This window comes from Microcaecilia unicolor, chromosome 3 (assembly GCF_901765095.1).
Source record: "Microcaecilia unicolor chromosome 3, aMicUni1.1, whole genome shotgun sequence".
NCBI classification, from domain to species: Eukaryota; Metazoa; Chordata; class Amphibia; order Gymnophiona; family Siphonopidae; genus Microcaecilia; species Microcaecilia unicolor.
The window spans coordinates 11,655,503-11,680,018 of record NC_044033.1 but is presented as its reverse complement, the minus strand read 5'-3'; the positions used below and the strand labels follow the sequence as shown (position 1 = coordinate 11,680,018).

At 42.9% G+C, this 24,516-nt stretch overlaps 1 protein-coding gene across 3 annotated transcripts in view; it reads left to right on the top strand.

Moving 5' to 3' along the window:
• Positions 1-24,516, top strand: part of BTBD9 (BTB domain containing 9) — a 533,997-nt gene that overhangs the window by 19,661 nt on the left and 489,820 nt on the right. For all 3 annotated transcript variants that reach the window (XM_030195766.1, XM_030195767.1, XM_030195768.1), the window contains exons 2-4: positions 3,876-4,090; positions 13,298-13,661; positions 15,307-15,571. In XM_030195766.1, coding sequence (XP_030051626.1) covers positions 3,906-4,090; positions 13,298-13,661; positions 15,307-15,571 — 814 coding nt within the window. In that variant the 5' untranslated portion in view covers positions 3,876-3,905. The remainder of the gene's footprint in view (positions 1-3,875; positions 4,091-13,297; positions 13,662-15,306; positions 15,572-24,516) is intronic.

Genomic DNA, 24,516 nt, shown 5'->3' with positions numbered 1-24,516 from the left:
TAAAATGCTAATGGATTTCTTCGCTCTGTCCAGGACTCGTCCGGGCCGCATCGTTCTCAGTTTAGTGTGATTTAGTATCGCGTTTAGGCGGTTTTATTTGTAATAGTGCGTAGTATTTACGTCTTCGTGGTTTGGCTTCATGGCTATTTTCATTTCTACCTCGCTGATGAAATATAAGTAACGCCAGTCCCGATATGAGTTGCTGCAGACGTTTATTTCATTTATATGATACAGACGTTCAAATATTTGAAAGGTATTAATCCGCAAATGAACCTTTTCGGAGATGGGAGGGCGGTAGAACAAGAGGACATGATATGAGAGTGAAGGGGGGCAGACTCAAGAAAAATGTCAGGAAGTATTTTTTCACGGAGAGAGTGGTAGATACTTGGAATGCCCTCCCACGGGAGGTGGTGGAGATGAAAACGGTAGCGGAATTCAAGCATGCATGGGATAAACATAAAGGAATCATGTGCAGAAGGAATGGATCTTCAGAAGCTTAGCTGAGATTGGGAGGCGGGGCTGGTGTTTGGGTGGTGGGGCTAGTTCTGGGCAAGACTTCTACAGTCTGTGTCCTGAAAATGGCAGATACAAATCAAGGTAAGGTATACACAAGAAGTAGCACATATGTGCCAGAGCCGGTGGTGGGAGGCGGGGATAGTGCTGGGCAGACTTATACGGTCTGTGCCAGAGCCGGTGGTTGGGAGGCGGGGCTGGTGGTTGGGAGGCGGGGATAGTGCTGGGCAGACTTATACGGTCTGTGCCAGAGCCGGTGGGTGGGAGACAGGGCTGGTGGTTGGGAGGTGGGGATAGTGCTGGGCAGACTTATACGGTCTGTGCCCTGAAGAGCATAAAATCAAAGTAGGGTATACACAAAAAGTAGCACACATGAGCTGTCTTGTTGGGCAGACTAGATGGACCGTGCAGGTCTTTTTCTGCCGTCATCTACTATGTTACTATGTTACATATGAGTTTATCTTGTTGGGCAGACTAGATGGACCGTGCAGGTCTTTTTCTGCCGTCATCTACTATGTTACTAAGTGTTACCAGTCTTCATAACTTGAAATATCTTTTGTATTGTGTATGTTTTATAGGTGGCCTAGAAATCGGATCAGACCAATGGTCCATATAGCCCAGTGTTCTTCTTCCAACACTGGCCAAGTACCTGACAGAAACCCAAATAGCAACTGAATTCTATTCTACCAATCCCAGGGCAAGCAGTGACGTCCCCCTTGTCCATCTCAATAACAGAGTATAGACTTTTTCTCCAGGAACTTGTCCAAACCTTTTTTTTTTCAACCCAGATTTGCTGTTATTACCACATTCTCCTGCAACGAGATCCAAAGCTTAACTATTCTTTGAGTGAAAAAATATTTCCTGTTTGTTTGAAAGGTGTGGCTGTGCCACATGAACTTGATCTTACCACAACATCACCCTGTATTTGTTCACACCGGAGTCTGCAAATGCCTCTCCGGTACTATGTGAGCCACATTGAGCCTACAAATAGGTGGGAAAATGTGGGATACAAATGTAACAAATAAAATAAATAATTTTCCTTAGTAAACAGGGCCCTCAGTTTGGTGTTTTTAAGTATGGTGTTGGATAATATTAGGAAGCATTATGATGTATAGAGCAATTAAGTGAGCCAAAATCCAGCGTTTTCTCACTAAAAAATTTAACATGGCTGTAAGAAACAGCCTATACTGAAAGTTTCTCATTTTTTCCTCTCCTTAGTAATGTATTAAAATTTGCTGTTACTTCAATGCCCAGATAGTACGTGCAGTGACTTACATTTAAAGTACATATATATACGATTCTGGGATCGATTATTATTTTGAATTTTGAGAGATTTATCCTTCCCCTTGAGGTTTATTGTTTAAGTAATTTTAATATCCCAGTAATTTGCATGCTCATTATTATGGCATGTCACGGTATTTTTTTTTTGCAGCAATTTTGCGGTAGAGTGTGGGCTGTACTTTGAGGCTTTTTGCATGGGCTCCTGAAATAGATACAGAGAATACATCAAATAAAATTCATTTTCAAGTGGAAAGTAGTAGAGGAGTAACCAAGGGTCCCTTTTACCAAGCTGCGGCAAGGCGCGTGTTTTTGACATGCGCCGAGGCCACCTTTTACTGCAGCGGGTAAAAGGTAGATCTTTTTTTTGAGGACATGGCCGTGTGGCAAATGATAAGGGCCCCCACGCTAACCCGGCGGTAACGGGGCAGCATGCGGCACTGCCCGCTTACTGCCAGGTACACACCAGCACTACAAAAATAAATATATAAATACAAAAAATAAATATATTTTTGTAGCGTTGGATATGACAGCATGCTGGGGGGTGGAGACTTTTTAGTGAGTGGTAAGCCCACGTTGGGCTTACCGCCACTTTGTAAAAGAGTCCCTTAATTTTTTATTTTTGTTACATTTGTACCCCGCGCTTTCCCACTCATGGCAGGCTCAATGCCGCTTACATGGGGCAATGGAGGGTTAAGTGACTTGCTCAGAGTCACAAGGAGCTGCCTGTGCCTGAAGTGGGAATCGAACTCAGTTCCCCAGGACCAAAGTCCACCACCCTAACCACTAGGCCACTCCTCCACTGTTGCTACTATTTGAGATTTTACGTGGAATGTTGCTGTTCCACTAGCAACATTCCATGTAGAAGTCGGCCCTTGTAGATCACCAATGTGGCCGCGCAGGCTTCTGCTTCTGTTAGTCTGACGTCCTGCACGTACGTGCATGTACGTGCAGGACGTCAGACTCACAGAAACAGAAGCCTGCGCAGCCTTCTACATGGAATGTTGCTAGTGGAATAGCAACATTCCATGTAGAATCTCCAATAGTAGCAACATTCCATGTAGAACCTCCAATAGTAGCAACATTCCATGTAGGACATTCCATGTAGAATCTCCAATATTAGCAACATTCCATATAGAATCTCCAACAGTAGCAACATTCCATGCAGAATCTCCAATAGTATCTATTTTATTTTTGTTACATTTATACCCTGCGCTTTCCCAGTCATGGCAGGCTCAATGCAGCTTACATGGGGCAATGGAGGGTTAAGTGACTTGCCCAGTGTCACAAGGAGCTGCCTGTGCCTGAAGTGGGAATCGAACTCAGTTCCTCAGGACCTGAGTCCACCACCCTAACCACTAGGCCACTCCTCCACTGTTGCTACTATTGGAGATTCTACATGGAATGTTGCTATTCCACTAGCAACATTCCATGTAGAAGTCGGCCCTTGCAGATCACCAATGTGGCCGCGCAGGCTTCTGCTTCTGTGAGTCTGACGTCCTGCATGTACGTGCATGTACGTGCAGGACGTCAGACTCACAGAAACAGAAGCCTGCGCAGCCTTCTACATGGAATGTTGCTAGTGGAATAGCAACATTCCATGTAGAATCTCCAATAGTATCTATTTTATTTTTGTTACATTTATACCCTGCGGCTTACATGGGCCAATGGAGGGTTAAGTGACTTGCCCAGAGTCACAAGGAGCTGCCTGTGCCTGAAGTGGGAATCGAACTCAGTTCCCCAGGACCAAAGTCCACCACCCTAACCACTAGGCCACTCCTCCACTGTTGCTACTATTTGGGTAAAGGCTTTTGGCATTTCTTCAGGCTAGAGCAAATTTTGCATGGAATTGCAGATGAATGCAGCATTAAAACACAATACAAGGATCCAGTCCATGAGCTGGCCGAGTTGTATGGGAGGGCTTTAAAATAGGAGAAGACCTCCGAGTAGCTGCAAGTGAAGGCTCATGTTGCCATAACCTCATTAAAAGTCAGCTTGATTTGAACTGGAAATCTACAGAAGAAGGAGGAAAGAGCCAAGCCCCCTCCCATAATAATTTCTTTCTTTTTTTTCTCCTCACATAGAGCTATTGATCCCATCATCATCATTTCAGCATGAGTAACAGCCACCCACTCCGTCCATACACATCAGTGGGTGAAATCGACCATGTGCATATTTTGTCTGAGAATGTTGGTGCACTGATAAATGGGGAAGAGTACAGTGATGTTACATTTGTGGTGGACAAAAGACGTTTCCCTGCTCACCGGGTAATTCTGGCCGCCAGGTGTCAGTATTTCAGGTAAGAGGTATTTTAAGATATAAAGGTAAGCTGCTATTATTAAAAACCCACCCAAAAAAGCCCGTTTCGCAAAAAAATGAAACGGGTGCTAGCAAGGCTATCATGTAATGGTGATTATGTTTTTAAGTGAACCGCGCTTCTCCCCTCGCCTCCCATCCATATCCAGCGATTCGCCTGTGCCCTGCCCTCCCATCGCTTGTGATGTACAGTACGATTTGCCTCTGCCCTGCCCTCCCATCACTTGTGATGTAGAGTACGTTGGAGTGTCCCTCTGCTTCTCCTCTGTCTCCTGCCCTCCCATCCCATGTATGTCGAGCGATTCTCCTCTGCCCTGCCCTCCCCTCCCCTCCCATCCGTGTTTCGTGATTCTCCCCTCGCCTCCCATCCCATCCATATCCAGCGATTCACCTCTGCCCTGCCCTCCCATCGCTTGTGATGTAGAGTACGTTGGAGTGTCCCTCTGCTTCTCCTCTCTCCCCTGCCCTCCCCTCCATGTCCAGCGATTCTCCACTCCATGTCCAGCAATTCTCCTCTGCCCTGCACTCCCCTGTCCTTCCTGTCACCCTGCCTTTAAACCGTCCATTTTACCTGAGGTCACAGTGGCGGCAGGCAGGCTAGACTCACGTCGCCTCCAGCCTTCCCTTGCCTTCCCTCTCAGTGTCCCGCCCTCCTCTGATGTCATTTCATCTTTACACGAGGGCGGGACACTGAGAGAGAAGGGAATGCTGGAGGCGAGCTGACGTCAGCATGCTGTTACGAACCCAGACAGCCAGCCATCCAGAGAAGCAGAGGTGCAAATTATTATATAGATGCTTATCACCTTGTGCCCAAGGATTTCAGAGCTGTTTCCAAACTGAAGACTACACGTTATTGCTCATATCCAGAGATAAGCCAGATATGATTTCTAGATATCAACAACAAGGAACTGATATGCTCTTTGAGATCTTGCTGGATATTTAATATTGAGCTTTTAAGCCTAATACTTACTGGCAGTTAGTTTGCATTCCTGCCAAGATTTACATCAGTCATTGATTGATTCTACAGATTTTTCCTGAGATATATGCAGTATTAACGAGTACATTGCACACAGCATTGAGAGACTCCTGAGGCAGGCCCATTGGTCGAAACACAGCCGTGTCAAGTCTGTTAGATTGCCAATACATTTTAAATTCCGATAAAAAGAGAGCATTGTCCAGCCTTCCTTTTTGGGTCACCTTCACTGTTTCATGTGTAATGTACTGTTATGGATATTAACAAAGTGAAAAAATGCACAGAAAGAGGCATAATTGGGAGAAAAAAAAGGAGGTGATTGACTTCTCCAATGTTAATAGTTTGGAGGATCAGGGGTGGTCCATTTTTTTCATTTTCCGAGTAACCAAGGACATTTTACGAAACAATAATGTTGTCTTCTTGGTGGAACCCTTAAAAGCCCTTGGCTGGTCCAAAACCAACTGCTGTCCTAAGTCCCCCTATTATAAAGCTAAAAACAGAGGACATATATTGCACAACAGAGGCTCAGAAGCCTTGTATATTTTTGTGCAGCTCCAAATGGAATGGACAAAAGTACCATCTGCTGCCTGACATTTAAAACAAATAGGAGTTTGTAGCTTCCATGATTTATACATCTGCATTTGTGAAAAATAAGCTCTATGTAGGACTTTAAAATGACCCTTTTGGAGCACCTAATATTTTTAAAGGGATAAGACAAGACAGGTGAAATCAAAACGATTGATGACTATCCTGTAATCCAAATGGTCTTTGATTTTGATGGATTTAATAATTTAGACAATGATCAGCAAGCCATTCTGCAATCTTACCAAGTCCAGCATTAAAGAAACAAGATCAGATGTTTCAGGATTAACAAAGGCCAGAAACTGCAAAAAAACAAAAACGAAAATTCCTTATTCTTGAATAAATAATGCTAATGGTCTTAAAAACAAATTAAAAAGGATAGGGGATAGAAAGGAGCCTTGCGGTACACCACAAGAGAGCTTAGGAGTAGTAGAGGAACTTGACAAGTGCCAAACATAGAAGGAACTATCTGTTAGAAAAGAAGTGGAGTGGAGGAGTGGCCTAGTGGTTAGGGTGGACTTTGGTCCTGTGGAACTGAGAAACTGAGTTCGATTCCCACTGTAGGCACAGGCAGCTCCTTGTGACTCTGGGCAAGTCACTTTACCCTCCATTGCCCCAGGTACAAATAAGTACCTGTATATGTAAGCCACATTGAGCCTGCCATGAGTGGGAAAGCGCGGGTACAAATGTAACAAAAAAACAAAACAAACAAACAAAAAAAGCGAACGAACAAAGGACTGTGTTTCTAAGACCAATGTCTCTGAAGAAGAAGTTGATGATCGACAAGGTCAAATGTTGTTGACAGATCTAAGGAGACAATAAGAGCAACTTGACCTCTATCAAGATAATCGTGGATCTCGCAGATCATGACAACTAGCATAGTCTTGGTACTGTGTGCTTCACAAAGGTTTGATTGACGAGGATGTAGTAGATGCTTTTTTTCTAACAAAACCCTTTTAATTTTTCTAAAACGGCTTTCTCCACCAGCTTTGAAATAAATGATAAATTTGAGACTAGTCTATAATTTTCAGGTAGAGAGAGATCATGGGAACTGTTTATTAAAAGGGGATGAACTATTGCTTTTTACCATCAATCTGGAAGGGAATCTGAACTAAGACTAGCGTTAATCATGACCACTGCAAAAGGAAATGATGAGTGAAGCTTTTGGGCAAAGAATTTTGTATGAATTGGGTCTAACAGTGATGTAGTAACATTAATTTTAGAGATGATTAGGTGAAACTGATGGTCATCAAGAAGATTGCATTTAGACCAGTTCCTATCTAAATCGTGATGTTCAAATTTATCTGACTGAACTATCTCCCCAAGTGGCTTAATAGAAGCTGTTAATGAAAAAGGTGCATGAAACTTATCGACTTTATGTGAAAATTTTATTTATTTATTTATTGCACTTGTATCCCACATTTTCCCACCTATTTGCAGGCTCAATGTGGCTTACAAAGACCTGTTAGCTAATTGGTCTGCTGAGATACCCGAACAATACGGGTTCCTTTGTCCAGATAATTCCTTGTCAAATTAAAGAGTCTTAGGAGGACACTGGCTATTAGTAATCAAATTTGAATAGTAACATACATAGTAACATAGTAGATGACGGCAGAAAAAGACCCGCACGGTCCATCCAGTCTGCCCAACAAGATAAACTCATGTGTATACCTTACCTTGCTTTGTACCTGTCTTTTTCAGAATAGTACTTAGGGAGGTTCAGGTGGCTCTGCTGTAATATGAACCTAAGGTTCATCTAGCCCAGCATCCTGGCCAAATCCCATGCTAATTACCCCCATGTTTTATCATTGATTAAAAGCATACATTGAACCTGGCATAATACTAAGGTTGATTTACCTATAACCAGAGCTTCTCCACTTCTTGCCTATTAAATCTACATTGATGAAAGGTGGCATAACTGGGAGAGCATAATTGATTAAATAGAATATCAGAAGTTATAAACCAGGAATCTGTAATACATAGAAGGGAGAGATTTTGTTCAAGAATGAAATAAAGAAAACCAAAATTGTATTCTGAACAGAGTATTTACCCAGTGACACCTTCAATATGGCGTCGCAAGTAAATACCAGTTTACTTAAGTACTATGTCTTCTTAAAAGAACCAGGGTTGATGGCAGGTGATCACCCCTAAATTTGTAGATGGTTTTAGAAAGGACATAACGGTCTTGACCTGTAATGGTAGAAATAGAATAGATCATGGACTCTATTATCTTCTCAATAACCCTAATATCGACAGAAACAGATAAGACACCAAGAAACATATACAATACATATTTATTTAACAAAGAGTTACACATAGGGGCAAGCCCCTTTGGCAACAGCATGTCTGTGGCAGAGGTACTGCATTGTATCTGTTCCTACAGGATTTTTGATGCTGGGAATAAAGTGCATTTGTGCTGTAAATAATCAATAGAAAACCTTGCAAAGGTAAGCAACAAGTGCAGAGATATTAGTAACATAGTATATGATAGATAAACCCATCCATCCAGTCTACCTAATGAGGCAGCCAGAGCTGCACCTGCCACTCCATGCAGGTTACACTCCTTCATGAGCAAATACTGGCATCACATATAGGGCAAGGGTCGGCGGTTTTTTCGCCGGTTGCAGAATTTTTACAAGGCTCCGGAGTCCTTGGGGGGGAATTTTTGATCGAAGCTGTCCCGCCTGAATTAAGCTAAGTAAACCTTTAGCCATCGTTTTTGGCATGCTTGTTGTATACTTTGGTAGGGTAGAGTGGGCACATAAGTGTTTGCCTTGGCTATTTTAGGCCCTGTGTTATCCTTTATTAAGCTTCAGGTTCTTTCCTCCTGGGGGGGCTCTTGTAGGTAGTCTTTTTTTTGGCTGGGGTTAGTTTTGGGTAGTTTGGTTTTTGGTGTCCGTTTAATTTCTATTTATAAGAGGGAAAGAGAGTTTTTCATCCCATACGTTTTTCTCATGTAGTATGAGTTTTTGCGTCTGGGTTTTTTTCTCTTTTTCCTTCTTAAATAGGAACCTATGATATTAACCTACTCCTGTTTACACAAGGCATTGTGAATACTTTGGTATTTGAGGTTCCATTTGTGAGATATATATTTCATATACAGGTTGGAAATTTTTTCCATCAATTTAAAGGGACACCTTCAAACTAACTTTACATATATTAATCAAACTCCTTTTACCAGGTTGGAATATTTTCTATAGAGTTTGTATTCTCCTGTAGTTGTTAGAGTTTTTCATCACATATAGGGCAGTCACATAATCATGGAAAGTGGTTTTATAATTTTGGCTGCAGCATAATTATATTCATTGTCAATACTTGATTAAACCAGTAATCGAACAGTGTTGCAAACTGATTTCATTTTACTAGCTATCAACCTTAAGGTGTCTCCCCTCCCCCTCTGTTATACACTCCTAGCATATGATATGATTGTGACACAGAACATGCCCACTTGTCCTTGATCTGTCCCTGCTATTCTCAGGTCGCAGTCTTCCCATTACTGGTCTTACTTCCTAATCACTGGAGTTGCCATCAACACCCGCTCCAGCCCGTCCAAATCTGTTTTTCCATAATTGGGTCACAGACTGTAAAAGTCTGCTCTGTTTTGCCATATTTGGAACACAGATCATAGAAGTCCTCTCGGTCCCCTTCATCCTTGAGGCTTACAATGCCACTTTTGCATTTCCTCCTGTCACTAACATCCTATATAATAAAACTCACCCTCAACGTTCTGAAGACACTGACGTCAGTGAAGCCAAGCCACTGGCGTCACTTCCTTCAACACAGGTTCGAAGGGTTCGTGGTGATGAACCCACCGAAATCGCCAAGTTGCCGGGCCCCGCCCTCGCGTCAAACGTGATGACGTCGAGGGCGGAGCAATGGCGTACGGTGCATGGAGCAATGGCGTCTGAACGACCAAGGGGTCGGTAGGTACGTAGGGAGGGAGAGAGAAGGGGGGGTGTTGGGGAGGAAAACCTTGCTAGCGCCCATTTCATTTGGTCCAGAAACGGGCCTCTTTTACTAGTATCTAAATAATGCCTTGTCCCCCCAATTTACCAGATTGGCTATTTTTTTCTTCCATTGACATCTTTGCTTTTCTGACTACTTTACCAGCTTCTCTTAGCTTTTCCAGATATTGCTGCCTGCGATTCCTTGTAGTTTATAACCCCAAGGTCTGAACTGTGCTTATCAGTCTCTCACCTCCTATCTCATATATCTCGTTTGGTTTTCTACACCCCAAGTGCATCACACTGCACTTCTTCACATTAAATTTTAACTTCCAGACCTTAGACAATTCTCATGTTTTCTACTCTGTTGGATATTTTTGTGTCATACCTTTGGGGGGGGGGGAGGCACCCACCTGGATGTTAGAAACCCTTTCTCCATTTATGAGCACTAGATCCAGGGTCACTCTTTTTCTCTTGTGGGATCCGTTACTGTTTGTCTGAGCAGATCACTTTGGCAGGCGTCCACAGTCTCAATGCTTTTTTGTCTGATTATGCATATGGGACTTTCCAATCCACATCAGGCATTGAGATCTCCCAACAACATCACCTTGCCTTTTGTTCCCAGCTTATGGATATCTTCAGTTAGATTTCCATTTGTGTTGGAGGTCTGTAGACGACACCTGTGTGGATGGATACAAGTTCCATCTTTTATGTTTAAACTATTTTTTATTGATGCTTCAACATGTTAAACATTTGCAATACATTTTCACGAACAAACCATGCTGTATCCAAACAACGTAATACTAATCAGCAGCTAAAAATATTTCCCCCCCTTATCCACCCAACTTCCCCCCTCCCCAATACTACTATCAGACCACACCACCTAAACTACAATTACTATAGTCCTACTTGAGTTGATCCCTAACTCCTAATATAAGTTAGCCGAAAAATCTTATTAAATATTGAACTATCCAACCATGAGGTCTTTCCTCTCTCCCTGTTACCATCTCCTCCCCCCCCCCCCCCCAATCTATACCCCGCGAGGAGTTCCATCTTTTATTTCCAGGATGACCCATATTGCTTCCTCTTTCTTGAGGGTCTTTGCGTCTCATCTCGGCATCTTTAATATTGTTCTTCACACATACAGCGCCACTCCTCCACCCCTGTGGCCCTCCTTATCCTTCCTAAAAAGATTGTAGCCCATTCTTGGGAATCATTGAACCTTGTCTGGGTGATAGCAATAATATCCAAGCCTGCCTCAAGCATCAGGGCTAACACTGTCAACTTTCAATGATGTCAGGAGTTACATAGCTTAAAGGCCTCAGTGATGACTCGTTTCACACAGGATCATAGTCCCGTGATTCACTTTCCTCATCATTGGCCAACCAATTGCGCTGACTCTATTTCTTTAATAAATATTTAAAAGATTTATAATAAGTCAAAATTCTCGTATTAATGGGACCTGAAACTGACATGCGCCATGTTTTGCCGTGGGCTGCCTCAGGGAAAGGTCTTCTAAAAGAAAAAACACATTAAATTCTAAACAAAACTTTAATATTAAAATAATTTTCTACCTATAAAAACGTACCTTCATGTGAGCTGAGCTCTCCATGTCACAATGTTAGAGCAGTGATAAAAATGCGAGCAAATCAAACAGCCCCCATTTTTGAGAATGTTGAAACTATGTCAGAGAGACAATGAGGTAGGATTTTTAGGTAGACATTTTTTTTAATGATATTAAAGGGGTTTAGAATTTAGGCAGCCCATGGCAAAACATGTCGCATGTCGGTTGCAGGTCCCATTAATAAGATAAAAGAATTTTGACTTATGTTATTAATATTTATTAAAGAAATAGAGTCAGCGCAATCGGTTGGCTGATGACGAGTAAGGTGAATCAAAGGACTATGATCCTGTGTGAAACCAGTCATCACTGAGGCCTTTAAGCTATGTAACTCCTGGCATCATTGAATGTTGTATTTGGTTACCCCCACTGTAAGAAAACTTTTGGGACTGATTAAATTGATCAGACGTCAGAGCTTGCATATCCTGAATCTTACTACTTAAACTGTGAAGGTTTATATTATATTATATTTATTGCATTTGTATCCCACATTTTCCCACCTCTTTGCAGGCTCAGTGTGGCTTACAATACATCATGGATAGTGGAAATGAGGAGAGGTTAAACATTTGGAGTTACAGAAGGGTTTGGGTTGAATGGTAATGGAATACATAAAAGTAAGAAACATAAGGCATTAATTTACATTCATGGTGTAAGTGGGAGTTTCACATGACTCGATATTTGTGATAAGTCTCGTCGAAGAGATGGGTCTTTAGCAGTTTCCGGAAGTTGGTCAGTTCATAGACCGCTTTCAGGTTACGTGGTAATGCGTTCCAGAGCTGTGCGCTCATATAAGAAAAGGTTGATGTGTGCATTAATTTGTACTTTAGACCTTTACAGTTGGGGAAATGAAGATTAAGGCATGTGCAAGAAGATTTTTTAGCATTCCTGGATGGTAGGTCTATCAAGTCTGACATGTAGGCTGGGGCATCGCCATGGATGATTTTATGTACCAAGGTACATACTTTGAACGTGATGCGCTCTTTGAGTGGGAGCCAGTGTAACTTTTCTCGTATGGGTTTTGCACTCTCGTATTTTGATTTGCCAAATATGAGTCTGGCTGCCGTGTTCTGGGCTGTTCAGAGTTTTTTTTGAGTATTTGCTCTTTGCAGCCAGCGTAGAGTGAGTTGCAGTAGTCTAGGTGACTGAGGACTAAAGATTGTACCAGGTTACGGAAGACGGTCCTCGGGAAGAATGGTCTTACTCTTTTTAATTTCCACATTAATTGGAACATTTTTTTGGTTGTGTTTTTCGCGTGATTCTCAAGTGTTAGGTGCCGATCAATGGTAACACCATGTTTATTGTTTTTCATTTGTTGCTTATGAATGAGTTGCTTAGAAGCTTCATCATATTGTCTTTATCTTCTCCACTCTGCTGTCATTGGTTTGCTTTCATTGGGGTGATTTTCTGAATTCCCCTGGTTCATTTTGTCTCCCATATTATTGTCCATTGCATTCCCAATTAGTGTATAAGAAGCCAACCTTTGTCAATGAAAGAAGGTTATTGAATGCCATTATATTAGGTACCAAGGATTAGAGGAAGAAAATATTCCTTTAAGAAAGGGTGATAGATACATGGAATGGCCTTAGTGGAGGTGGAGGAGGCCAAAACAGTAATAATAATAATAAAGAAAGACAAGGATAAATAGACCGTATTCTTAGATACAAGGATGTTAGCGTCAAGACCAAGATTGGGTAGGGAAGAATGGTCAGATTCAATGATATTGTTGGTTCTTACCTACCATTAGATTTTGTTTCTGAAAACTCATTATAACAGTTCCATGTTTGTACAAAAATAAATCATTGTCCCTTGCTCAGTTTGGGATTGAAAGACTGTTAACTTTAACTTTAATTACACAGTAATTTGAGATGTCTCAAGGTTTTTCGCTGTTACTATTAGCGCATTTTCCATTAACAGCTCTTTAAAATTGGGTTAGCATAATTTTCCTCCCATCTTCCTGGGTCCCTTTTGAACTTGCTTTAAAATAATCTTTATTTTATGCTAGTTGCATCAGCTAATCTGATATTTTGGGCATTTGCAAACTTTAATTTGTACTCTTTTCTTTACCTGCAGAGCATTGTTATATGGTGGAATGCGAGAATCACAACCTAAAGCAGAAATTCCATTGGAAGACACCACACCAGAAGCATTTACCATGCTGCTGAAATATATTTACACTGGCCGTGTGACATTGCGAGATGAGAAGGAGGAGGTGCTACTGGACTTCCTGAGTCTTGCTCATAAGTACGGATTCCCAGAACTAGAGGACTCTACTTCAGAGTATCTTTGCACCATCCTTAACGTTCAGAATGTCTGCATGATCTATGATGTTGCTAGTCTTTACTCGCTTCCAAAGCTTACTTGTACCTGCTGTATGTTCATTGATCGAAATGCCCAAGAAGTGCTCTCCAGCGAAGGCTTCTTGACACTGTCCAAGGTATGTCCACTTCTACTACTACTACTACTTATCATTTCTATAGCGCTACTAGACGTGCGCAGCGCTGTACACTTGAACGTGAAGAGACAGTTCCTGCTCGACAGAGCTTACAATCTAATTAGGACAAACAAGAGATAAGGGAATATTAAAGTGAGGATGATAAAATAAGGGTTAGGAGTTAAAAGCAGCATCAAAAAGGTGGGCTTTTAGCTTAGATTTGAAAACGACCAGAGATGGAGCTTGACGTACCGGCTCAGGAAGTCTATTCCAGGCATGTGGTGCAGCAAGATAAAAGGAATGGAGTCTGGAGTTAGCAGTGGAGGAGAAGGGTGCAGATAAGAGAGATTTACCCAGTGAACGGAGTTCCCGGGGAGGAATGTAGGGAGAGATGAGAGTGGAGAGGTACTGAGGAGCTGCAGAGTGAATGCACTTATAGGTCAATAAGAGGAGTTTGAACTGTATGCGGAAATGGATAGGAAGCCAGTGAAGTGACTTGAGGAGAGGGCTAATATGAGCATAACAACACTGGCGGAATATTAGTCGTGCAGCAGAATTTTGAACAGATTGACGAGGAGAGAGATGGCTAAGTGGGAGACCTGTGAGAAGCAAGTTGCAATAGTCTAAGCGAGAGGTGATAAGAGCGTTGATGAGGGTTCTGGTAATGTGCTCAGAAAGGAAAGGGCAAATTTTGCTGATATTATAGAGAAAGAAATGACAGGTTTTAGCAGTCTGTTGGTTTAGGGGGAAAGATGAAGCTCAGTCTTGGTCATGTTTAGTTTCAGATGGCTGCCTCTGTGTTATACCTTTTCTTTGGATTTGGATTGGATTTATTAACTTGATATACCGCTGAATACCAAAGTGAGGGAAGGGCAAGAACATAGCAAAGGAGGTAATATTGCAGGGAGATATATTTTAAGATGGCACCTCAATTGGCTTACTTTTTAATGTATTCCTTCAAAGATGTAGCCTGACCCACCTAGCCATTCCATTTGCACTTGCCTATTCTAATCTAGTTCTGCTCATTACCCTCCCTTGCCCTTACTATAAAAGAACACTAGAATGCAAAGGGCTGCTCATGGTAATGTGGAAAAATACTAAATAATAAAAAGAGGAAAAAAATGGACTTGTCACTATGTATTTGTCTAACAATCTTACCACCCAGGTTTTGAAATCTTAAGCCCTTCTACGGTACACACCCAACATACACTGCTAATGTTTTTATGGTCATAGCTTGCAAACTTGAAATTTTTTGGGTCACCACTCAACATTATCTATCTGCAGCGCAAATGTAATTAGAGAAACAAGGCCGTCCTTATTGCTTTGCGTTGACTGCTGTCAGCCTGTGCTTGGCTTTATGGACTTTTAATGCTGAGAGATATAGAGGGAAAAGGAATATACCTCTCTACATATCTATCACTGTAGCAGTAAAATTAACTTCAGCTTTTGATCTATCATCATAAATTAAGCCAGTAACGAGCAGACTTCTATGGTCTGTGTTCTGAAAATGTCAAGGACAAACGTGTAAAGAAAATGATGAATGTTATAAAGTTTTAGTAAAGCTGCTTTTTTGTAAGGCTGGTTGGAAAAGTAAATTTGCTATCCTGTTGCTTCCCAGTTCTATTTATAAGGCTCTTTTGTTCTGCAGGCCGCTCTTCTGAATATCGTAACGAGGGACTCTTTTGCTGCTCCTGAAAAGGATATTTTCCAGGCCCTGACAAGTTGGTGTAAAAACAATGGGAACGAGAACCACACTGAAGTCATGCAAGCAGTCCGTCTGCCATTGATGAGCCTGACAGAGCTGCTGAATGTGGTCAGGCCCTCCGGATTGCTGTCTCCTGATGCCATCCTGGATGCCATTAAAATCCGCTCCGAAAGCCGGGATATGGATCTCAACTACAGGGGCATGCTAAGTGAGCACTGGTATCTTCTGTTCACAAGCATTGATAAATTGAAATTACATACCAGAGACCTATGAAACTTGCAGTCTGAAATACCATCCCAGTTCGATGAAATGTCCTCATCGCAGCACGAACGAGATGCCTAACATGATGTAACCTGTTTATGAGACCATCTCACTTAACTAGCACTGTCAGCTGAACATTTGAAGTGATGTATTAACACACACATTTCATATGCAGGGTGGCCACTTGCTGCGGGTAGTCTGGCTTGTACTAAAATAATTTGGTTACCAGTTTTGTTAACATTAGAGCTACTTAGCGTCCAGAGCCAAGCTTGTTAGTGACCAATGGCTATAAAACCAGCTCCGACCGGCTATTTTTATCAGGCAGGTTTTAGAACAATTTCTGCCACACTCTTTTCAATTTAGTCCAGACGTTTACAGCCCAATGGTATTCTGACATGTTTCACATATACATATAAATATTAACATTTTTATACAATGGCAAAAACCCCCTCTTCACTGGGCATAGCTATAAAATAAAACCAGTTTCCTATCCAGAGCAGTCCGTATTCTATGTTATGCCTGTCTAGTGTTTCATTTCTTCCTTAATATAGACATCTAGTATTACTGTGTATGACCCATAAAAGCATTAAACAGCTTTATGGAGGTGGTCTGATGTTGTAAGCAGGAAAAACAGGAAAAAGAGGAGGAGAAACCTCATGTAAACATTAACGTTGTGAAAAAAACAGTGAGGTAAAATCGAAGAGGATGTCAAGAAGTCTTTATTGTGAACAGCATAAAAACGACCTGACACGGCCATTGATCGGCACAAAGGCCTGCCTCAGGGGTCAAGTGTATCTATTGTGTTATGGCGGGAAAAGCTTAACTCAAGAGTAAAAACGAAATCCTGACTGTGGAACTTCTATGAAATCCGCAATAGAGAAGATGAGGTTTCTCGGTTTGACGACGTCCTCTATGCAGCGTTTTCTCTATTGAGGATCTCACCGTAAGCAGGAAAAGCACCATGTTACTAAGTTCAGCTTTGTCTAAGAATGCTGTATAACACTACTAGTCATATAAAAGGGAATTTTGCCTCTCTAAGAGAACCAAACCCTTTATGGTGAGTTTTGAATAGTGAGAGTCGTAGCCTGCTAAATTATCCCAGTTTGGTGTTTATCATGTTTCTTAGTCTTGGCCAAACATATGTATACCTTAAAAACAAGATATAAAGTAAGGACATATCACTTAAACACAGTCTACGTTTTTCAACTGAAGGAAATGTCAGAGAAAATATTTCTATGATTAGTTTCCTGATGGGTTTACAGCATTCACATGATTAGACTAAAAGGCTGTAATCATTTCTTTAAGCTATCAGTGCTAACTAACCCGCCTACATGAAACTTTTCATTACTATTTCGTACCTTTACTACAGCTCTCTGTATTAAATGAGATCTCCCAGCTGCCAGTCATACAGTTCTGACTGTCCACTTGAAGTGGCTTCTGATCAATTTTATAATTCAGTGGTAAACTGGGCAGTTGGCAATTTGTCACCATGCCAGCTCTGTATAGGTAGTTGTTTGTCATGCAGTCTTGAAACACAATACACAACATCATACTAATTGTTTGAAGAATGGCTTTTTCCTTAGCATCCCTCCGGACCGGACCAGGATTGGACTCTTGGGTTGTGCTCGCCTACCAGCAGGTGGAGACTGAGAAAAACATGTGACTCTGGAGAGCCAATAAGAGCCCTGGTCATGTGACCCTAGCCCCAGTATTTTCTCAGTCTCCCAGCAGGTAGGAAGCGAGCCCATTAGTCTCTCTCTTTATCTTTCAGAGGTTAATAATAAGAACAACAATGCTACCTCTTTTTCTGTGCCTAGGAATTCTCTGTTAGACGCTGGTCAGGTAGGGATTTCTTTTCCTGTCTTTCTTTTACAGCCTCTGGGGGTGTTAAACTCGGGGTGCCCCCGGGTCCCTCCCCCCTTCCTCCCCATCTCCCATACGTAGCTGGGAAGGGCTATCCTTTGTTTAGAAAGGTGTATGCCTCTGGGAGAGGCAGCCACTCTGGAAAGTCCCACATTTTTAACCAGCAAGCTCAGTTGTTTAAAAAAAACAAACAAACAGACTGCTATTTTATTTCTCTTCAGCACTGTTCTTTTCTAGCTCAGCTGTATTGTTTGGCCATTTTTAATAGGCAGCCATTTGTTACTCTAAAGGAATTAAAAGAAAACGAAATTAAGACAAGAAGCTTTTTCCTTCTCTAGACTTTTGCTGGCAGTCAGCTCTTTCTTAGCTCAGCTTTTAAAATATATATGTATATACATGTATGTATATATATAGATATATGGATATATAGATATATTTATATATTAATACTAGCAAATTATTCAGCATCTGTGTCTTTAAAGGGGCGATTTTTTTCTTCACAATTATTTTCCTCAGTTTTCTTACATAAAAAAAAAAAAAAAGGCGCGAATCGCTTAGGCGCGGGCACGCTCTCCTCCGATCTGTCGACAAAGCTCATGTTGAGACATGCTGTTTATCAGCGTCGGAGGAGAGGCTAAAGTTTTTGCTATTTCCTGCTTCGTCACTGTCGTCTCTGCCTTCGTGTCCTCCATGTTTTTCTTCTTCGATCCTCGTTATTTTTTACTTTTGGCGCGATAGGACGCCATTTTTGAATGCAGCGGCAGTTTCATTTCCACGGAAACATTGCTTTTATTATGCTTTAGTTTCGAGACTGTAGAAGAACGGAGATATTGTTTCTGGGATAGTCTGGAGATTTGCAGCAGAGAGGTGTTTCCCTCAGGGTCTTTTTCTTCTAAAGACTTTCAGCTTCAGTTCCTATTGTTCTCTCTATGTAAGGTATTCGGTGCTGCGTGTGTCTGGTTCCGCTATTCATATGTTAAAAATAATATTTTGATTGTCCCTTATGCTTTTATTCTTAGGTGGCCCCTATAGGGGATGACTGTATGTTTTGGTTTATTACTACTTACGCAGCGCTGTACAAATGAACATGAAGAGACAGTCCCTCTAAATTGGACAGACGAAACAGACTGCATTTGGACAGTCTGTTTGCCTTTTGACGGTGCGTAGCTAGTGCACGGGGAGGATTTCCTTCTTAGTATGTTTGTTTTTTCTCATCTCAGGTATCCTAAATTTTTCCTTAGGCATGGTGGCAATCAGGCATTCATTTAGCTGCACTTTCTATTAAAAAAAAAAAAAAAAAAAAAAAACCCAGCTGCAGTGTGGTGCAATTGTTTTTTCAGAGCTATTTCTGTAAGATGTGTCTGTGTGTGTATATATATGTGTGTGTATATATATATATATAATGTATAGTAGTACTGCCACACTTGAAAAGGGCCTAGAGTCCATCGAGTCCAGCTTCCTAGCTACGAAAGCGGTCAATCCAGGCCAAGGGTGTCTGGTAAGCTTCCTAAACGTTCAAACATTCTATAGAAAACAAATCATTTATACATTTTGTTCAATTCAGTTTCCCGCGAATTGGCGTCAAGCGCTTCGGGATATTTATTTATTTTTTGTTGCAGTTGTATCCCATGTTCCATTTCAACATGCATGATGAAAATATATAGGCGATTATACATTTAGAATTGCATAAGGACCTTGGGAGTCATTAAGTGGCAAAGAAAATATACTTTTAGTGTGGCATAGGATCTTGGATGTTTCTTCTGATATCATATGAGTTTCAAGGGTATATTGTGTAACTGCAGCGGCTGGCAGTTTATCTGGACCTTCACTCAAGTCTGCAATAAATATAGCATTGACAGATTGTACACATTCTGTTTTTTTGTCCAGTATGCCCTTTGATAGCATCTACTATCTTTTTCTCTTGCTTACAGACCTTATGTTCTTGTCTCAAGCTTTCTTGGAGTCAGATACAGTCTTGTATTCTCCGCCTTCACCAGAAAGGCTATGGCACAAATTCACCACCTTTTTTCCGTTTATAATATTTTTCCTTTCTTTTTTTCTTTTCATGCTCTGCTCTCTCACTCCAGAGCTTCTTTTCATTTGGAAGGGGATTTTGTTTTCACTTCCTGGGCATTTTTGCCATCACTACGTTGGGCCCAATACAGGTTGTAATTACCACATTCATCTCTATTGGGTGTAGGTCCGTATATCTCACTATGGCAGGAGAAAAGACCATGATGCAAGGATGATGACAAGGTCCACATTACCAGTTTTATTGCCCTGCTCTTTCGTAGCGGCGCTCATGAAACAAGGGCTCCTCGTTTCATCCTTTCCTGGATGACCGGTTCATGACAGAACGTCTTATTGGCAGAGTTGTCATGTCACGCACAGGGGGGTGCATTTTTCTGCTGACTCTAGGTTGGGTGGTGAATGTTGCCAGGTTTATCATTTCTTCTCTCCTTTGATTTCTCATGTGATCTCATTAGATTTCATTACATATCTCTGCTTTTCTCTCTTTGTTTAGTCAAGCTGGAACAGAGTATTCTGTCTTCTCTACATGCATCCCACTTTCTGTTTCTAGCGCCCAAGAAGGAATTTTTCTTCATTATATTTCGAGTCTCGGTAGTCTCCTTTGACAACTTTTCACTTCTTCAATGTCATGGACATGGGAATATTTGTCTAACTCTGGGAGAGTGTTTTTTCTTTCCCTACTGGATAGCGAGGTGGTGAGAGTCTGACGGACAATGCCTTAACAGTAGCTTAGGTCATTTGTCAATGAAGAATCTACTCTTCACATGGCATGTGGTTGGATTAAAAAAAAACCCCCAAAAAAACGCATTGTGTGTATTTTTTCTCTTGGATTTCACTCTTCTTTCAGGGAAAGAGACTCGCATCTTCTGGGCTTTGTCAGCGGATAGTACCTTAATGGGATGTCCCTCTTCTACAATTTTTTGTTGTCGCTTTGAACTCATGTATGCTTCGCTTAGTCTCTTGCTGCTGTCATGTCTCCCGCTCCTACCTGTGCCCCCGTTGGGGCAGGCGATGGCCCTCGGGCGGCGCAGCGTCCAGGGGGGCGGAGACGGACCTCCGCGGCAGCCGATGCTGCCACGGGTCAAACCGAGGCCGGCGGTCCGCTGGACCGAACGCCGGCCTCGGAGGAGGAAGCACGCCGGCCAAAATGGCGGCTCCGGCGTCGCCATCACCCTGGCTAGGGGCGGATCAGCGCAGAAGCTCCGCCCCTCGCGCCGGATTGGAGCACCGGCGCTGGGACTCCGCCTGCAGGGCAGTTCGGCCAATCGGGCCCCCTATTGTCTGCCAGGACTCGGGGATTGGTTCTCTCTCTGTGGGAGGGGCGGATTGGCGCTAAATTTAAATGGACAGACTGGAAGAGTCCAGTGCTTCCGGTTCTTTTGTCCGAAGCCGACGCCACGGATCTGGGAAGCTTGATTCTTCAGAGACTGTGTTCCTTTGACTTGCTGGCCGTCCTTGCCAGCAGCCTTCAGAGACTGTGTTCCTTTGCCGTGCTGGCCGTCCCTGCCAGCAGCCCTCGGAGACTGTGTTCCTCTTCGGGCTAGCCGTCCTTGCTAGCCACCTCCAAGGGATTGTGTTCCTCGTCAGGCTAGCCGTCCTTGCTAGCCACCTCTAGAGACTGTGTTCCTCGTCACGCTAGCCGTCCTTGCTAGCCACCTCCAAGAGATTGTGTTCCTCTTCAGGCTAGCCGTCCTTGCTAGCCACCTCCAAGAGCTTGTGTTCCTCTTCAGGCTAGCCGTCCTTGCTAGCCACCTCTAGAGACTGTGTTCCTCGTCACGCTAGCCGTCCTTGCTAGCCACCTCCAAGAGCTTGTGTTCCTCTTCAGGCTAGCCGTCCTTGCTAGCCACCTCTAGAGACTGTGTTCCTCGTCACGCTAGCCACCTCCAGAGACTGTGTTCTGCTTCGAGCTAGCCATCCGCTAGCCACCTTCAGAGACTGTATTCCCCTTCAGTGCTAGCCGTCCTTGCTAGCTGCCCTTCAGAGACTGTGTTGCTGACTACCAGCCAGGCCGGCCGTCACCCCGCGGTTCCAGCAGTCCTGCTGACCGCCTGCAGCTGGGGGCTCAACCCTTGGTGAACGGCGGTCGCCGCGGGTGAAGATTCGGGGTGCGCGGCTGTCCTCGGAGGTCTTGCGGGGCCTCAGGGAACCTAAGGGCTCACCAATAACCGAAACAGGACAGCTGCAAAGACAATGGCAGGAGTACATGTCCTCTGGCAGCAGGGATCGTACGGTCTTCTTCTTCTCTATCTTTTTCCTCGATATTTTCTCTTGGGTTACGACTTTCTTTACATCTCTCTGATATTCTCTCACCTCTCATATATTCTCTCCTATCTGGTTATTTTTCTCGGATGGAATCCCTCAGTTGCCTATGTAGTCTTTAGAGTGCAGCACTCTGGTCTGCTGGTTGAGATTGAGCATCCTGTCTGTAGGTATGTCTCGAGAATATAGACAGTGGACAATTTTTCTACATAGGTACATGTGTATTACCACACTCTGAAAAGGTCAAATGTCCCATCGAGCCCAAAGGGCACCTGCCTAGATTCCTAAACGGACAATCTTTCTATACATGTTATTCCTAGAACTGTGTAGTGGTTTATGGAATTCAATATGATAAGAGGTATTAATGAGGGTATTAACAAGTGTCTACATTTCATTTCATTTATTCACGTTTCCTCTAATTGGTGTTTGCGGCAAGAATTTCAGGTGATCTGCTTGCAGAGGCAGCAGCTACAGTGGGGGAAATAAGTATTTGATCCCTTGCTGATTTTGTAAGTTTGCCCACTGACAAAGACATGAGCAGCCCATAATTGAAGGGTAGGTTATTGGTAACAGTGAGAGATAGCACATCACAAATTAAATCCGGAAAATCACATTGTGGAAAGTATATGAATTTATTTGCATTCTGCAGAGGGAAATAAGTATTTGATCCCTCTGGCAAACAAGACCTAATACTTGGTGGCAAAACCCTTGTTGGCAAGCACAGCGGTCATACGTCTTCTGTAGTTGATGATGAGGTTTGCACACATGTCAGGAGGAATTTTGGTCCACTCCTCTTTGCAGATCATCTCTAAATCATTAAGAGTTCTGGGCTGTCGCTTGGCAACTCGCAGCTTCAGCTCCCTCCATAAGTTTTCAATGGGATTAAGGTCTGGTGACTGGCTAGGCCACTCCATGACCCTAATGTGCTTCTTCCTGAGCCACTCCTTTGTTGCCTTGGCTGTATGTTTTGGGTCATTGTCGTGCTGGAAGACCCAGCCACGACCCATTTTTAAGGCCCTGGCGGAGGGAAGGAGGTTGTCACTCAGAATTGTACGGTACATGGCCCCATCCATTCTCCCATTGATGCGGTGAAGTAGTCCTGTGCCCTTAGCAGAGAAACACCCCCAAAACATAACATTTCCGCCTCCATGCTTGACAGTGGGGACGGTGTTCTTTGGGTCATAGGCAGCATTTCTCTTCCTCCAAACACGGCGAGTTGAGTTCATGCCAAAGAGCTCAATTTTTGTCTCATCTGACCACAGCACCTTCTCCCAATCACTCTCGGCATCATCCAGGTGTTCACTGGCAAACTTCAGACGGGCCGTCACATGTGCCTTCCGGAGCAGGGGGACCTTGCGGGCACTGCAGGATTGCAATCCGTTATGTCGTAATGTGTTACCAATGGTTTTCGTGGTGACAGTGGTCCCAGCTGCCTTGAGATCATTGACAAGTTCCCCCCTTGTAGTTGTAGGCTGATTTCTAACCTTCCTCATGATCAAGGATACCCCACGAGGTGAGATTTTGCGTGGAGCCCCAGATCTTTGTCGATTGACAGTCATTTTGTACTTCTTCCATTTTCTTACTATGGCACCAACAGTTGTCTCCTTCTCGCCCAGCGTCTTACTGATGGTTTTGTAGCCCATTCCAGCCTTGTGCAGGTGTATGATCTTGTCCCTGACATCCTTAGACAGCTCCTTGCTCTTGGCCATTTTGTAGAGGTTAGAGTCTGACTGATTCACTGAGTCTGTGGACAGGTGTCTTTCATACAGGTGACCATTGCCGACAGCTGTCTGTCATGCAGGTAACGAGTTGATTTGGAGCATCTACCTGGTCTGTAGGGGCCAGATCTCTTACTGGTTGGTGGGGGATCAAATACTTATTTCCCTCTGCAGAATGCAAATAAATTCATATACTTTCCACAATGTGATTTTCCGGATTTAATTTGTGATGTGCTATCTCTCACTGTTACCAATAACCTACCCTTCAATTATGGGCTGCTCATGTCTTTGTCAGTGGGCAAACTTACAAAATCAGCAAGGGATCAAATACTTATTTCCCCCACTGTACAGATGATTGTTCTATCTCATTTCAATTGCGCTCTGAGATATGTTTTCTCCATATTCTGAAACTGCAGCGGCTGGCACTTTATTTGCACCTTTAGTCAGCTTGGCGGCAGGGATTTAGATGCTTTCTTCTCCTGCATAGCATTTTTGGCTATGATAATTTATTTAATTGTACTCTTGTTTTCACCTTTTTAGTTTCAGGTGATCAGGTACTTTCTCTCTGTCAGTTTTTTTCTTTCTTCCAATCTGCTGTTAGGTCGGCTAGGATATCTGTAGGAGTGGTAGTTCAGTATTCCTGTTGCCATTTTTTCTCAGCTGAGGTGGATTTTTGGCAGATTTTTTGTTTCGAGGCGGCTCTGCCTTTAGCTTTGCAATCTTTCTTTCAGCAGTTTTTCTCTTTCTAGAGTCTCCCTGTCCTTCGCGCTGCACAGCTAGTGCGGTAGGTAGGGGACAATAGTCATCGTCGCTTGGACTTGTAGGTTTTTTTTGTTTTGTAGTCATCCTATTTGGTTTGGTGGCAGCTCTTGGATCTTCAAGCTTTTGGCTTTGTATTCATCCTAGTCTGTTTTCAGGTACTCTTCCGCGTTCTCAATACCAGTCCCTCCCGTAAGATTACTGCTTTGGTACTTCCCAAGAGTCCAATCCTGGTCCGGTCCGGAGGGACGCTAAGGAAGGA